The sequence below is a fragment of the Leptinotarsa decemlineata genome, unplaced genomic scaffold, assembly GCF_025532065.1.
Source record: "Leptinotarsa decemlineata unplaced genomic scaffold, Ldec_3_MD MMD2_tig00000026_RagTag_RagTag, whole genome shotgun sequence".
NCBI classification, from domain to species: domain Eukaryota; kingdom Metazoa; phylum Arthropoda; class Insecta; order Coleoptera; family Chrysomelidae; genus Leptinotarsa; species Leptinotarsa decemlineata.
Window position 1 is genome coordinate 7,820,416 of NW_027412539.1, and position 18,323 is coordinate 7,838,738.

The window sequence follows — 18,323 nt, forward strand, 5'->3', positions numbered from 1 at the left end:
TAAATATTCTTCAAATGGAACTTAGTGATATTTGGGTTTCACCCCTGTATTTTGGGAAGAGGAACTTCTCTCTTTAGTTATTTTTCTAATAAGGGCTCTAGAAAAATTACTTTCACTAGGTAATTATCTACCTATTAATTGAAGATTTTTTATGGAACTCAGAATTGGAAATGGCAATTGCTATAGTGTTAACACTAGAAGAGATTTCTATGGCCTTGATACTGCATATTTCAATTTGATAAGTAAAATACCTGAATAATTTACCCTTTTTTCTTTCTTTTCCTTTCTGCCATTGAATGTATCTTATATGTCTAATGGTTTTCAAAATAGTAATATCAACACGAAGAAACTACTTTTCGGCGAGCAATTTAAGAACTCATTATTTCTTGTAAAATTGAAACGATAATAATCGTATAAGTTTTGTGGGAGGTATGCTCATGAAAAGTAATTGTTACTGAGCCCTGAAGAATAATTCAAATAAATTCGAAACGTCGGAAAGAAAACGATTGTTTTTTTAAGAAAAAATTGATCCTGTTAGCCATCTAAACTTTCTTGTTCAACAGAGATGTTTAAAGGAAATATATGAATGGAAATATCTGGTAATACCAGAGTTATCATACAAAAATTATTTTCATTCCAAAAGTTTGGCATCCTATTCCCACTTTATCTTTATATGGAGTTTTTTCCAAAATGGACGTTATATTCTACTCAGAGATTTTTTTTATTATGAACTCATAGATCACCGTGTCCTATGAAATAATTCATGTTAGCTGAAATAGAAACGTAATACCGTTCAACGAACATCATGCGAAGAAGTAACAATAATACTACAATTGAGTTTGTTAGTACTGTTATATTTTTTTACCTCACAGAATCACGAATTTATATATTTAGTTGGAGCAATCAATACGAATTATTAATTAAGTTCCCAGCCACGATTGGATTTCAATATAAATGTAGCAGTTGTATTGTTTACATTAAAGGGACTGGTTTAACTGATATTGACGATAATTGAGGAATTTTGTACCACATTTACTCACTTATATGAATGGTTTCAAAATTTTTACATTTTCTATTTCTCCCTAGCAAGTAGTGTACAGTAGCTTTTCACAAAATCAGTGAAGGAAACTGGAATAACTAATAAATAATTAATTTTTTTTTAAATGTTTGACTATGAAATAACTCTTCTTCATTAATAATTGAAAAACAAATAAACTCACTTTTCTGTTCCAGGTGTTTCAACAGAAAACACGCGGTTGATCGAATCCGCTTCAATGTTGTTCCCGTTCAGAGGGAATCCGCACTACTGAACACTGAGACGCGTCGATTCGTAATGTGCCGTCGCGACGCCGTTACATCGCAGCGCCGCATCAATATTTTCTGTCCCCGCAACTTGTCTACTGAGCCCCATCTTGCGAGGCGGCGAATCAACTTTGTCAAAATATGGGAAAGAGGTAGAATTGGTACTGGAGCCACATATTTTTTATTTTCTTTAATTCAGAAATGGAAAATTTTTAATTACAGCTCATAATTTTGAGTTGAAACTCGAAATTTCGACTTACAGCTTGATATTTTGACTAGAATATTGCAAATTCTCAAAATGTTTGTATCTGATGACGCAGTTCCGATTAAAACCGAGTAACTTCGGAAATTTCGACTCCAAATTCGAAATTTTTACTTTAATTTCGAAATTATCTATCTGAATGTCATTGTTATGACGTAATTATTATCCAAATCATGTTTTTATGATTTTCACGCTATAATTTCAACTCTTACCCAAAATTTCGACTTTGAATTTGAAGTTTTGTGAATATTCTCGTAACTTCGACTTAAAACTCAGATTTTAGAATTTGAGCTTGAAATTTTGATTATAGTCTCAAATTTCACTTCAATATCGAAATTTCGATGCAAGTTTGGAATTTCGACTTCAATATAGAAACTTCGTTTCTAGGCTTATACCATCGTATTTGAACCTATAAACAAATAAGTGGCCCGACTTTGTACGGGTAGTGGACTATTAAAAAAAATTAGGTGAAAGTTTGAATTTCGCGGAATACGTACATTCAATTAGCGATATCTTAGTTTTCTCATGTTGATGCAGTCGTCTTGAACATATGTTCGCACTTTCAGCTGTTTAGCATGTTAATTTTGTTGGTGAGAGGCATAAAAGTTAGGAGTGTTCTATGTGTGGCGATTATATGGCGAAAAATATGGATCAAAGAATTTGCATCGAATGGAATTGAGTGCTCGAAAACACTTGAAATGTTGACAGTGGCATACGGTGATTGTACTCGGTGGTGAAAATGTTTACAAGTGGTACAAGCTCTTCACAGAAGGTCGGGAAGATGTGAATTGCGACGCTCACCCTGGATGCCCCAGCCCATCAACAATGTCCACAAAATTGCTACCTTTCTTTATCACGCATGTCGCATAATGTGTATGAAAAGCTTGAGGCAAGTAACTACGAATCGCACCTCGTTATTCCTTAGCTCGCACAAGTTTCGACTTTTGTGGGTTGTCGTTCGTAGAGAGTGACAGTTGGTTGATGAAAAAGCAGGTTTCAAACGTATTCATTTGATTTAGTATTCGTGTTGATGGTTTTTTGATAAATTTCTCTTGCATTTGCTATTCAGTAATGATGAGGCCACTGAGCCAAAAAATCAAGCCAAAGTGTTTTGTACATACAGGCCGTCCTTTCAGCTGATTAGTATTGTTTTCTGCAACTAACTGTTCCTTCTCTTGCATTCATCTACGCCGTATTGATGAGGCCACTGAGCCAAAAACTCAAGCCTAAGTGCTTTGTACATACATGCCGTTTCCTTTTCTTGCATTTAGCTACGCCGTATTGATGAGGCCACTGAGACAAAAACTCAAGCCTGTGTCCTTTATATATACAGGACATTTTTTTAGCGGATTGGTATTGTTTTCTGCAACTAACTGTTGCTTTTCGTGCATTTAGCTACGCCGTATTGATGAGGCCAATGAGACAAAAACTTTAGCCTGAGTGCTTTGTATATACAGGCCGTTTTTTTAGCTAAACCCACTATCAGTAATTTTCATCATCGACCTTCGAATGGAATTCGTGCTTTGTTATTCTCTGCAGCTTTCATTACAAAACCAAAGGAACATTTATGGTGCTAGTCTGACTCACGAATGCATTAGGACCCGATTGCCTTTAAAAGTTGAGTCCAACAATGAGCCCGAGTAAGAAAATGGGATGATATCTTTTCTCATGTGAATGTTGACCAGTTGACTGAATATTATAGTGAAATATGTGAAAGTGAAAATCACATATGTTTTGCTACCTCTTGAACATTTACTACAAAGTGAACAAGTGAGGATTTTAACAGCGAAATTGTTTGAAAATCATTAGTCATATTCTGATTGCCCAAATAATCAGTAATTAGATTAGATTAATAAGGGAGCTGAAATGCGGCCAGGTTCACTGCGACCTTTACAGATACAGATCTATTGTGATACTCCTTGGTTATCAGAAATCTCCATCTGGCTTCATCTCTTTGATGAGACTCCATAGCCTTGATATTGGCCCCTTCATATAGATTATAGCATCTGGTTTCTCATTTCCGCATCTCCCATGCCTTAGCCTTGCTAAAGTTTCGCATTCACAGAACACATGTAGTGCGGTTTCTTGTTTCTCCTGGCAGAACCTGCATTTAGTTCTTTTCGCTAATGATCCCTTAGTAGACACACCAATACCTTTACAACTTCGCGGTAATGGTTCAATAATAATAACTTTATTCGTCTTTTCGATCATTTACATGACATGTCATAAATGTATAATATAGATCGGACACTCAAGACAGGTACTTAAAAATTATTGTTCTGAAAATGGCTTAATTTTAAATAATCTTAAAACCAACACCATTCTCTTTACAATTCAGGAAACTGATTGTAGTGTATTGGTTAGGTCTGAGATTAAAAGTATTGAACAGGTAAACTATAAAAAATGTTTAGGAGTTTTTATTGATTCCCAACTCAATTGGAATCATCATGTTGATTTCATACTGAAGAAATTAGCGACACACTGTTTCGTTATATGGAATCTGCGTAATTTTCTGTCTATTAAAATTCTTAAAAGTTACTATTATGCATATGTTTACTCTGCCCACAATTACTGTATTATTTGTTTAGGCAACTGCAATAGAATCAGTGACTTATTAATTTTCCAGAAAAAGATTATTAGAACAATTTGTTTCAAAAAACCACTCGATTCCTGTAAACCACTTTTTGCAAAGTTGAATATATTAACTGTTACTTGCATGTATATTCTTAATTGCGTAATCTACGTTAAATCAAATTGCTCCAAGTTTCAGAACAGAGATGATACATGTCTTCTTTCGGGCTTCACCCTGAGAAAAAACTATAACATTTTAACTCCTAGTCATAAGTTAGCCAAGTTCACTATTGGACCTCATATCATGTCAATAAAACTGTACAACAAGCTCCCAATATCCATTAAAAAAATAACTAGTGTAAAGCTCTTTAAACAAAAAGTTCGGAAACTATTATGTGAAAAGGTATTTTATTCGCTTGATGAATTTTTTCAGTCTGATTTGGAATTTTAAATTTTAATTTTTGTATCCCTTTTATGGTCTGAATGTTATATAGTATGTCTTATAATTATGTTGTTTTATGATTGTGACCTCATTGTAATTGTACTGAGTAATGTGACTTTTTCCATGCCTTCCCTAGGTCTACAGAAATATAGATTTTTTGATTTGATTTTGATTTAACTATATACATATATTAAAAATAAAACAAACACACATACACACACACACACACACATATATATATATATATATATATATATATATATATATATATATATATATATATATATATATACATATAAATATATATATATATATATATATATATATATATATATATATATATATATACATGAAAGTAAATTTATCTTTAACTAGGATGAAAGAAATGCAGTGAAAGCAATAATCATGATAACAGTGTATCCCGTTCTAAGAATTCTTCTACGCTATAATATCCTATTATTTGATAGCTCCTTTATTTGTTTATTGAATGGTATAATATGCAAATCTTTGAAATCTTGAAGCAACGTATTGAATAATATCATGCCATTATATGCAAGTGATTCCTTGAATTTCGATGTTTTATGTTTTGGGATAGTTAATAAATGTCCATTTCGTGTTGCATTGTTATGAACTATTGATTCATCTCTCGGATTGGGTACATTATTCTTCACATGAAGCACATGGATACACGGCATCTTGTTCTTGCAGAAAGCAGGACTACAGCTATCCCTGGGTGCAATAGTAAAGGTAGTTCTAATTATTCTTTTTTAAACAATAAAACACGTTTTTCTTCCACAGAAGAACCCCACATTAATACATTTAAGCCATATGTGAGTACGCCGAAGAATAGTCCTGATACCACCTAAACTGAGCACGTCTTTGATCTGTCTTATTGCAAATAACGCTTGATTCAATTTTTTGCAGACATGATCGATATGGGGCTCCCAAGACAAGGTTTAATTTATAAATATACCAAGGAGTTTGGCTTTTTCCGAGAGTTGGATGTTGTTGAGTTTCACTGTTTTCCTTAACGTTAAGCTTAAATGTACTGTTTTACTTTCATTCAGTTTTAGTTGAATTGTACCAAGAAAGCATGTCATCCATGACTGAATTAATGTTGTTTTCCAGCTCCTCTGCAGTATTTCCGGAAACTGTTATGGTAGTGTCATCTGCGAATAGAATAATGAAACCTTGTTTTATATACTTCGGAAGATATTATCCTAATATCGGATACTGCATTATTTACAGTCACTACCATTTTCCTATCTTCCATAAAATGTTTTATGTAATATAACTTACTAACCATTATGTCACTATTTACCGAATCAAACGCCTTAGCCAAGTTAAATAATATTGAACTACGTACTTCCCTTTATCGATATAAATAAACTCGAATTTTCTAGCAATATCAGTCTCAACTGATCTAGCTTTTTCTAAAACCATGTTGATAATCGGTTAGAATCTTGTATTTTTCGAGAAACGCAATAATTGTAGGTCTTTCCCTTACAACTTCGCGGTTGTGGTTTTGCAGGTCTCTCAAGAATTTTGGCGAGGGTTCTTTCATTTTCACCTGCCTCATTACTGGAAGCTCCACGAATGGAAAGATATCTTCAAGCTTGTCTTCACCAGCCCATACAAGGCACCTTGATGGGCTAAAGCTGAAGTATCGGCCTCCTCAATGCTCTTATATTCATCGTGTCCGGGTAACCAGGCTAAAGTAAGCCTAATGTGACAACCTAGCTCATTGAGTGCGTTAAGATAGCTTTCTACAAGTCTCAAAAAGACTTGGTAGGAGCTGAGCACCTTAACTGTCGCCTGGGCGTTTGAGTCTTCCGTATACCAAGTTTAGTCCGCCTCAACCATTTAAATCAATAATGAACGTTTGTCCATATAATCTTCTATTTTAATTCCTTACACATTTTTTGCAGTATGAATTTTTTCATATTTTAATAGTAAAACTATCAATCTGTTATCTGGAGCAGCCACTGACACGAAAATATAAAAAACAATTAACAAACTGTACATTTGATTGGTATCGATTATAGAAAACAATAGTTTTATATACTCTGGCATTATGCAATTTCTTATACATTTTTAAAAAATTTAATGGCTCCATCATAGTTTTATGAATAATTGTCGTCCGGTTTCCGTTGAGGAGTATTCCAGCGACAATAAATAATTGGGAAAGCACTTAAAGGATCTAAAATAAACATAAACTCCAACGTAAAGCTCCCATTTCACTCTGGTTGCACAAAAAGGAACAGTAGTCACTGAGGTGGAAATTCAATTTTAATGACACAAAACAAAGTAATTACACTACGCTGCAAGTTGGGATACCATCTCTGACCAAAACTCGGCATACTCTTTCAGTACAGTTCCCCTGAAAACAAGAAAACAAGATTACTACATGAAATGAAACAACAAGGATAGTAGAAAGGAAAATATGAATGTCTTGTGTATTTAGCAAATGAAAACAGGGGCTTGGTTGTTGAGGTATTGTGTGAAATACTCTAGAATATAGTTCTGTAGAAATTGAAGAATTTTATTTATACTTCAACACAGAAGATATGTCTGCGACGCATTCATATCAACCAATGAAAAAATGTATATTGCAAGCTGAGGCATTATCATCATTTGTCAACCCCTACAAGGTCAAAATGTAATCACATTATCCAGTTTTCGATCTGAATTGCAACCTTCATTTCATTGGCATATAAACAAATTCTAGCAAATAACAAAATGATAACAATTCTGGATAATGAAATCTCAACTCAACACCTCACACAACACCTTCCACAAGCTACCGTAAAGTGGAGTATATAGTTCCTAGAGTAGAAAAAGCTGTTGGTATTAACAATAAAATCCTCTAGCGATAAATACCAACAAAAAGTATAAGCATAGATTGCAAGATGTGTCAAAATAATTCTTTTTCTTTACATTGTAAGACATTCGAGAGGCTATCATTGCAACAGGGTGCGTACCTCAAGAAAAATAAATAATTGTCAAAGCGATATTTTTTATTTCACGAAATATTGCATTTAGTAATGTTGATAAACCATCTGAATTGGAACAAAACATCTTTTCAGTTAGCTTCCATCCAACGAACTAGAAATGAGTAATACCTATGTATCATCCTCTGGAAAAATGTCACCTGAGATACACCCACCCCTTTCTTGTTCTTCAAAAGAGGGCATTGAGATTCATCTGCAAGGTCAGGTGTCGTGATTTTGGCAGGTCTTTGTTTATTGCAAACAAAATTTTATTAGTGTATGCTGTTTTTATTTTGGAGAGTGTTTGTCTAGTAAATAAGCATTGAACAGACCTTCCTCATTTCCGTGTTAGGAATCATACCTTAAAAAGTAAGACCTAGTTAGTTCTTAGCTCTAACAAATTTCGGACTTTTGAGACTTGTCCTTCATATGGGGGCGATAGTTGGTTAACAGAAAAACATATTTGTTTAAGGAAAAAACACAAGCACTACTGGAAAATCCTTCAGGCGTTCTTAGAGCGGTGCCTGTGCGAAAGTAATGATTCACATTCGATTTGAATCGCTGAAGATTCAATCCATTTGAAAAAACGTTCTCAGAAAGTTTATTCCACATAAACGCCGTTCTTCCAATGAAAGAGTTCTTAAACAGTGGAGTTCGTGGTGTACAGAGTTGAACCTCATAACGATGAGCAGCCACAGTCCGTCGCGTATTTCTGACATGCACCGTTCTTGGTGGAATCAATTGTGCCAAGTCCCTTGAAAATTTTCTGATTTCCAATCAGGCGAATGGCTTCAAGATATGTTTGGGGGCGGAGCTCCATACATGAGAACAAAACTCCAAAGAAGGTGTGATATGAGCTTCATAAAGCATCAAAAGTGGCTGAGGAGGAGGAACATTGGTTCCAGTGTTCCAAGCTTTTGAAAAGCGGCTTTCTTAATTCCAGCGACATGATTGTGCTAAAGCATATTAGTGCCCATTTTAACTCTCAACAAACTTATCGAAGCAGAAAGCGGAATTGTCTGACCTGACATCATTATATCCGGTTCGAAGACATTCATCTTCATGGAGAAAATCATTGCCTGTGTTTTTGTGTCATTGAATTGAACCTAGTTACTTCCACCCCAATTCGAAATTATTTCTAGATTCAAATTAAGACATTCAACTACCTGCTGCCGGTGATGATGTGCTTCCGCAGCCGATATCCTGGAATCAGAATGGAATGACGAGACAAGTGTGCTGTCGTCAGCAAAGCAATTTATTGGATCCTTGGTTTCTTCCAATAAGTCGTTGATATATAATAAAAAAAAAGGTTGGAGACAATATGGATCCCTGGGGAATACCAGCGTTGATGGTGAAAGTATTATGCAGGATTATGTCACACGCTACACTGTGAATGTATAGCTTTCTATCCCCTCATCTACCTTCATTGAAAATTCAGTTGTGTATTATAGCTTCAAGATGTATAACCAACTACCAAAGTATCTAAAGCGCACAATAAACTGCAAAGAGTTCAGAGAAGAAACTAAAGAGCTTTTTCCTGATTCATCATATTATAGTTGGAATTCGTTTTATGGGTTGGTATCAATATGTATGTTGTTTTATGTAAAGAGAGACTCTCATTAAACGTGTTAATTTTTGATGATTCGTTACTCTTTTCTTGATTTAGAGCAAGAAAGTAGTATTTGTGCCCAGCTGGGATGACTAGGTCTTGATTTGCGGAGTTCTGCGGGGTATAGAACAGTTCTTCATTTTTTTTAATTCAATCATCGATACTGAAAATGGTTACCCAAGTGAAAATTCCCATTTAGGAGACTTCTACAAAAATTTACAAATATACTGTACCCCCTTTCAACAGTCGTCACTGTAAAACAATTTAGATATACTGGGATATCAGACAATTTGAGCATACCAATAAATATTAGTGAAGTTTTTTCTCCACACCAAACTGTTATTAAACAGTTCAATCCTAATAATGACATTTATGATGTTGCGAAAAAAACTCCAGTAATATTCGTCACTACACCAAAAGTTGCAAATAGTGCATCATAAGTACATACCAAAAAAACAAGGAATACAGTTTACTTGTGAGTTTCAATAGGGGTTTGCATTCCGAACCTTGAAATTAATGAATGAATAAAATCAATAAAAGTATTGAATAGGAACTGTCACTATGAAAAGAAATCAGTGTCAATGTTCTGGAATTGTCTACCCTCTTCAGTGGTTGCCTCAATAGGAGAAGTAACAAAATACAGGATCTCACCCTAGGGATTAATGCACTCAACCTCACAATGGGGAATGTTCCTCAATTTGGGTTATTACAGCAAATGCAAGTTTAAACAAAATAAAGTTGAGTTTGATTCATGAGTTTTTCAAATTCACTTCGAAAAGTATTCAAATTGATGTTTCAAATGTTGGGTTTTCATTTTTAAAGGGATTTGTTTTTAATTCACATATTGGCATTAGCGCCTATATCACGTTGAAATAATTTATACGTACCTAGATATTCTACTTTAAAAAAGGAAAATTATCTTTATAAATCAACAATTGAGGCAAACTATAAATTATAGTTCAATACCACCTCCACAAGCCACATAAACAACAGTTGTTTTGTTATTTATTTATATAGAGGAAGATAGGTACACAAAATGTCATGTCACAGAATGTCTTGGAACTCGGAACATAAGTGAACAGAACAGCACGCCTCTGAAATATGTCATCTTTGTTTGTCTCATACAGGTAACAGATTCATTGTCCTTTATTAGCTATTACCGATATTGCCAAATGGTAAAATAGAAACGAATCCCTTTAAATGTTGAATGCATTATTTCATTACTCTTTTTTTGAGTATTTAAATAATGTTTTAAAGAAATCTGTTGAAATGATAAGTTTAAAATGCGTTGTTTTAGAGGTCTTTTATGAAAACTACTTGATTTTCGTCAGGAGGAACATTTTCCATTCCTAAGAGGCCTTCTTATAGGTCACTGTCATTTAAATCATCATATGCAGAGACTCGGACTGTCGGAAGATAGTGTGTGTCCCCTCTGTCTGGAAAATGATGGAACTGCAGAGCACATACTTTGTGGACCGATTCAGGTTTTTAGAGTTCGGCAGAGCCGAAGAAGCTGGGTTTATTTGGTCGAGTGTGAATAGGTGTGAGCCACAATAAACCCTTGCGGGTTACAGTGGAGGTCGAATAGACCAACTCACTTTAGATTTAACCTAACCTAACTATGTCAATTTGAATACCTAACTGTGAAATGAATAAAATAATCAAAATAAACAATATGTACTTCGATAAGTCTCACAGATCCCAGATCTGTGAGAACAGAAATTTGAATAATTGATATGTTACAATCTTCAAGTTGATATCGGCAAAAAGAGTTTGTTTTTGTGTTTAGATTGTCTCGCAAACAGTATGGAATGATGAGGTGGTGAAATAGAATGTCACAGAAGTGATTAAATACAGTTTTGAAAATGTGTTAATGTTTCATAAATGGATTTCAATGTTGAAACTCTGTATATATTCTTTTCATATTTACCTTCGTAAACTTTGTTACTACGTATTATATCCCGGCAATGTCTTGTTTTCCATTCAAAACATTATCATTGTTTTTAGCTTAGCTTAGAATTCTCTTCATAGACAATACAGCATATTTATTATTACGTGTATATACTTTACGTGTATATCCTTTAATATTCTTGTTATTGTCTTATTATTCTTATATGTCTTTCATCTACTCTAGAATCTTGAACTATCATATAAATAGCCTTTTCATAAATCAACTCAAAAATTCCATACTTTATGGATAACTGCTGATGCAAATTCTAAAAAACATTCGTTCAAATAAATTCACTCTATTCATGAACAAATAAAGACAAACATTTTGAAAAAACCTCAAAATTTCCATAAGTATTGATTGTAGAAAGTATTTGCTCTAGAACGAAACTCAACAGAGTAAAACGTTCTCCAAATTGAACTGTTGATAATTATTCATATTAATAACACACCTATTCCCTGTGGAAATGCTAATTGGCATGCATGACGCTTTTCAGCAACGATGGTCGTGCTAATACAATTTGCGTTAGATTTCGTTCAGCTATTAACGGGTTATAATTAGTTTCCAGTGAATTAATAAAATTTCTTTTCCGCTCCGAGTTGAATGCTCTAAAATTTCAGTGTCCCGGATAGGTCCCAGAAGTTAAATACTGGCTATCTGGGTCAGGTCAGAGTTCACAGTGGTGATACGAGGCATCCGGTTCTGTGTTCACACTGAAATTTTCAGTGAAGTAATCATGCGTTTTGTATTTTTACAATATACGGGAAAGGTATAATTGAACATGTTCATAATTTTTTCATCCTATGTTTGATTATACAGACCGTTTCTTGTATCATGTGGTAACATTGCTACATTCTAAACCGTATCAGATTTGAAGACCATTAAATGAAAAAATACAATTGTCGAAGAAAATTTACGGGAAAATGCTGCTTTTCGTTTTTTTTTTCGAATGAAATTGTTATTTCGAAAAATATCAGAAAATGGAAAAAAAAAATTTATTGTACTCGAAGTGTACTATGACGATGTAATAATAAATATTCCATAAAACGTTTCGTGTCAACATGGTCAACATCAACTTTTCGTTTTAAATACGGACCTTTCTTTAAAATTATAGATGTTGATGAAGCGATAAATTCACAATCCAAGAATATATCACATTTGATATTTTTCATAGCGTTCAATCATCAGTAATAACAATCAAACAGAAAAACAATTTATGAAACCCAAATGAAACCAATACGGAAAATCAAAGCTACATGGCAATCTATATTGAATGCTCAAATTGACGACCTCTTTGTTGAATGCACATAAGTTGCCTGTTCATACAATATATGTGGCAATTTTCTAGCATAATAGGTGTAATACTAATACATGTATCTTTAATTTTCTGTTTGAGATGATCGATATCTGTTCTTGGTGTTGAAAAAACTTTATCCTTTATGTATCCCAAGACAAAAAATCTAAAGCTGGCCAGTTAATTGGTCCATTCTTTCCAATCCATTATCTTGGAATATTGCATCTAAAGGTTCCCTTACTATTGCTGCATTATGGGGAGGAGCGCCGTCCTGTTGAAAAAATTGTATTTCATGGCAATTCATCTAAGTAGCCATCGAATTCATTGAATAGAAAATGAAGATACATTTCACTATTCAAATGATCATCATAAAGGAAAGGGCCAAGGATGTTCCCACAATTCCTAACCAAACATTTATTTCGAACATTTCTTGAAAATTGGTTCCCCCATGTAAATGTTCATTAGTATTATTCCACCTATAATGGATATTTCTGTTGAACCAACCATTGTTGGCGAATTTTGATTCGTCCGTCCATATTATTTTTTTACAAATATTTCCAACTTCCCCATTTCTACGTCTTAACCACTTCGCAAATCGTACTCTCCTTCCGTAATCCCTTTCAGTGAGGTGATGAACTTTGCGTATGCTGTATCATTTATATTGCCCATGTCGTGGGCAATTTCTCGTAAAGAACAATCTTGATTAGAATAATTTTTGTAACTGGCCAATCCTAAACTAAAAAAAAAGATGTTTTCACTGTGTAAATTTTTATGTGGCAATATTTGCTTACTCATAACATTTATTTGATTTCTCTCACTTCTAGTAACCACACATTTTCTTGTTTTCCTTTTGTCAAATGCACCATAGTTCCTCAAATTTCTTTCTAACTATACCTAACTATACCTGTTATTGTTCCTATGCTAAATTACCTGTTTTTTCAATACCTTCAATTCGTTATTTATTTCTTTTATGTTAGTGACTATTCCCTTCATTTTTTTCTTATAATCATCTGTAATTTTACAGAATTATCACGTATAAGACCAAAAGAGAATAGGACTTTTGTCGCTATCCAATGAACTCATTCCACACTTTTCGATTTCTAAGCTTCCAAAGGCATCCAGAAACCTGTTGACATGTACTGGTCTCAACAATTTCAAACATTCCTCACCAGATTTCTCCGGTCTATGAAACCAAACATGCGAAATATGTTCCTTGTGGCGAACTAATATAGTCCGTTTTGTTTGACCAACATATTTCTCATCACAAGCCTCGTAGCTTATTTTGTGAATCCTAGACTTTTCTTTTTCCAATGTCTTGTCTTTCGAACTGCCCAATACTCGTTGAAGTGTACGAGCAGTTTTGAAAGTCACTCTTATATTTGATTTTTTGAATATTCCGACCAACCCATTGACGTATTTTGGTTCATATGGAAGCTCTATGAATTTTGAATCTTCCTCTTTTCGGAAAGTCGAAGCATCACGAAGATACTTTCTGAATATTTGTTTTCTAATTTATTTATCCACTATGTTTGATTTATACTCCCTAACAACTTTTTCCCAATCTCATATCTCTCTTTGTACAAGGGAAAAATGTATGAGATTGGGAAAAAATACGACTGACAGCAACGGGTATTCATCAAACATAATGGATAAATATGAACCCAAATACACCAATGGGTTGGTCCCAACCCATTGGTGTATATGGTATGTTGAAGTGTACTGCACGTACACTTCAACAAGTGTTGGGCAGTCCGAAAGGCAAGACGCTGGAATAAGAGAAGTCTGGGATTTACGAAATAAGCTGCGACGATTGTGATAAAAAATATGTTGGTTAAACCAAACGGACTATATTAGCTCACTACAAGGAACATGTTTTGCATATTCGGTTTTATAGACCGGAAAAATTTAGTGTCGATCAACACATTATAGAGAACGACCACAGCATAAGTGAGAAATGTTTAAAATTGTTGAGGTCGGTACATGACAACAAGGCCCTGGATGCCTTCAAAAGCTTGGAAATCGAAAACTGTGGAGTGAGTTCTATGAATAGCGACAAAGATCATATTTCGAACAGCCCTTCGTTTGGTCTCATACGTGAACAGATAAATATTGGAGAAAAAATGTAGGGAATAGTCACTAACATAAAGGAGATACATAACAAAATAGAGGGACTAAAAAAGAAGTAGTTTGGTATAGGAACAGTAACAGGTATTTGAATTGAATGGGTTATATTTTTAGGAGTGATCAATTTATGGGAAATAATTTTTTTCTTTCGTGTAATTCAATGTTTATATGAAAGTAGCGGTTTCAGGAGGGCTTTCTTCCAGTTTTCTGGAAGTTGCTTCTTTGCATGATCTACACATCCATGTATAGAGTTACTTATTTTCAAATTGATTACTTTCTTCCTTTCTTTAGAAGATTCCCACATTTTTTTGTATCAAGATGGAGTAGTAGAAAGCTAAAAACTTTCTTTCCCAAAAATTTATCACTCCTAAAAATATAGCCCCTTCAATTCAAATTAGATTCCTGTTGGCTGGGATTTAATTAAACAGGTGAATGGATGTCATTACGATGTCATCGATGACATAAGTAGATCAATCATATTTCGTGACACTAAAAATCGTAATTCATGAATGAATTGTGTGTATTTTCTATAATGTTATCCAATTTGGTACTGACGAGCCCTAAGGCAAGTGTCTTATGGCGAAACATCGATTTCTACCAGTGAGGATGACAGTGTTCCATGTAAGTGCAATTTGTTACCATTCATTTACAGTGGAACTCCTGTGAATGATATCTGAAATTTATTCCATATCGAATATTTGAAATACAAACTGAGTAGAGAAAAGTATCTTCTGTATAATTCAGTGTTCATGTAAAAGTATTTGTTTCGAAAGAATTTTTTTTGTGTAATTCAATATTTATATGAAAGTAGTTGTTTCAGGGGGGCTTTCTTTCAGTTTGTGTCTGAAAGTTGCTTCTTTGTATGATCTTCACATCCATGTATTGAGTTACTTATTTTCAAATTGATTACTTCCTTCCTTTCTTTGGAAGATTCCCACATTTTTTTGTATCGAGATGGAGTAGTAGAAAGCCAAAAATTTTCTTTCCCAAAAAGTAACAGGTAGTAGTCAGATAATACTAACCGGTTGTAGTTATGCCACTAGCATATAAAAACACTAACATAGTAGTGAAATTTAGTCGTGGTACACTTGTACTTATGGGACTAGGTGTCGAACGGCAGACTGATCTACACTTTTGGCCCGAACTTTTCTTAATCATTGGGAGAATATTTGTGTTACGAAGTACCGGTATCCGTGTCTTGTTGATGTTTGACCTGTTGATATATTCCCATTTCTGAGCATTCGAGTGACAGGAGAGAAAAAAAATCATAATTTGTGGATTGGAACGGTATTTCAAATGTTTCGGTACTGACTCTGGTCTGTATGTTGACATTCAAATTAATTGAAGATAAAATCTCCTCACAATTGATGTTGCCAGTTCAAAGTTTGCTTAAAATAATTCTTCTATTCTTTAAAGATAATAGATTCATCTGATCTCTAATGTTGTTGTATGCATATTCTCCCCTACTTAGACCTAACTTGTATGCACAGATCCTTAGGAAAGTGTTTTGTACAGCTTCAATTTGGTTTATGTGTATCTCATAATATGGGCACCAAATTATTGAAGCGTACTCCAATAATGATCTAACTAATGAACAATATAATAACTTGAGAGTGTTCAAACTGAATTCCTTACATGATCTATTCATGAAGCCCAACATCTTGAGTGATTTAGCTATAATATACTCATTATGAGATTTAGTTCAATTCACGATCGAACATAATTCCTAAGTCCTTTATCACTGATTTCCTATTAATTGGTATATTATTGATACTGTAATCATGTAGAACAGGGTGAATAATTCTAGAAAATGTTTGACAGAAACATTTGGATATATTCAAATTCATTCGATTCATAACACAATTAATTTGAATATTCTTACGTCATCAGCGAAAATCAGTACCTTACTATGTTTTATAATTGTAACTAGGTCATTAATAAATATGTTGAATAGCAAAGGTCCACAGTGGAAATCCTGAGGAAAACCCAAAGGAACAGAAATTGTGGATGATACACAGCCTCCTATTTTTACTATATGGCTTCTACCAGATAGTAAAACTCTGGATCCCATTGCAAGATTGGTCCATAAAAACCTAACGAAGACAGTTTGGCGATAAGCAAATCTTGGTTGACCCTATCAAATGCTTTAGAAAAATCTGTATATCTCAACATGGCCGAAATGGTTACATTCATCAAACGCATAATTGGGCATATGTACATTATGGTGAGAAGTGAACCCAGAGGAATAATGATTTGCAAAAAGATTCACAACTCCGTCTAGGGAGTTTTCATATTGATTCTGTGAGTGCATTTTGCCTGAAAGATCATAATTTTTCCGCTTATCGTTGACAAACCTCCAGAATGTTTTTTAGATTCGACTTTATATTGTTTTCGATATTAGTGATATAATGTTTATAGCAATTACCACTGACTTGTTTACATTGATTGCGAACGTCTGAAAAACCTCTGTAATCATCATAATCACCGGATTGCTTGAACCGTTTGTGAAGTTTTGTTTTCTCTTTTACAAGATGCTTTTGTTCGTAGTTCCGATGCAGAACGAACCACAACGGTATCTGGCATACTTTTGGGGTACTCGGATCCCTGGGGTCTTCAGCTGATCTATCGTTGTTATGGGCTTGAAAATGGACCAAACTCCATGTTTTTTGAAGATCCTTTCAAGTCAGTCCATCACATCGCTTGTGTGGAGCGAAAAAGTTCTTTCATTGACCGTGAAGTGTTTCTGTATGGGTTGTAAGGCTTGTTTGACTTCGATCTTGTTACATCCATTACCTGAAAACGCAATCTTCATATGACACATTTCCTCTTGTAGCCCTTTCGATTCGCAGACGGGTCTTGCTCTCTCTACCAAAGTCCTACTAACCCGTCTTTTCTGTCGCGGATGATGATTGGAGTACTTGCTTGAATATTGGTCCGTATGGGTTGGTTGTCTATATACTTCTGCCACTCTTTAGTCTTTTCACTGATACATACAAAAAATCAATTTTCTCTTCCTCTCCTTTCTCCATTGTGGACTGGATTTTCATGATCCAATAATTCAAATTTCCCAAAATTTCTGCCAATTCATCTTTCTTGTGACTTACTACGAAGGTATAGTATAAGAAAACGCTATAGTGCAATTTACCTTCCAACAGCTCCCCTTTAATAATATAGTTTTTTTTGGATGCCATCGGCATCGACTACTTTGGTCATTAGCCTCGTGTCCTGGGTAGGCAATGTTAATAACTCTCCGAGCCACTAAGGGAGCATTATGGCTATTCGCACTTCGTCAGCCGTGTGACGTTGCAGAATCATACCAGCTTCAACTAGACAAATTCTCTCGAGAAAAATATCTGGTCGCGGTAGGGACCAAACTTACGACCTCCCGGTCATCCTTCCGCACGACCTCTGCGCTGATTCACCGCAATAATATAGTTAGGGAGCTAACTAATTCCGTTATTTAATAATCATTTCTGATTATATAAGTATTAAATATATATATATATATATATATATATATATATATATATATATATATATATATATATATATATATATATATATATATATATATATATATATATATATATATATTTAAATCAATAATGAATTTATTTCCACCATTAATATGGAAGTGTCCAATCTCCATATAGTCTTTTTCAACTAAAATTACTTTTTTAATCCTTTTCTGCCAGTCTTCTTCGGTAATATTAGATACTTCTTTTTTAATTACCTCAATTACGGTTTTATCAAATTTTAGAAAATCATTTTTACGCCTGAT

The 18,323-nt window shown here is 34.1% G+C and overlaps 2 protein-coding genes across 4 annotated transcripts in view; both read right to left on the reverse strand.

Moving 5' to 3' along the window:
* The window catches only part of LOC111503748 (uncharacterized), a 293,459-nt gene extending 292,093 nt beyond the window's left edge, over positions 1-1,366 (reverse strand). For 2 of the 3 annotated variants that reach the window (XM_074171671.1, XM_074171668.1), the window contains exon 1: positions 1,221-1,366. The gene's annotated coding sequence lies outside the window, so the exon portion shown is untranslated. The remainder of the gene's footprint in view (positions 1-1,220) is intronic. The other variant, XM_074171669.1, reaches the window with a different exon arrangement.
* Positions 1,367-6,554: 5,188 nt separating this feature from the next.
* Positions 6,555-18,323, reverse strand: part of LOC111503749 (reelin domain-containing protein 1) — a 31,974-nt gene continuing 20,205 nt past the window's right edge. The window contains exon 3 of the mRNA XM_023158138.2: positions 6,555-6,957. Within this exon, the coding sequence (XP_023013906.2) occupies positions 6,894-6,957 (64 nt within the window). The 3' untranslated portion in view covers positions 6,555-6,893. The remainder of the gene's footprint in view (positions 6,958-18,323) is intronic.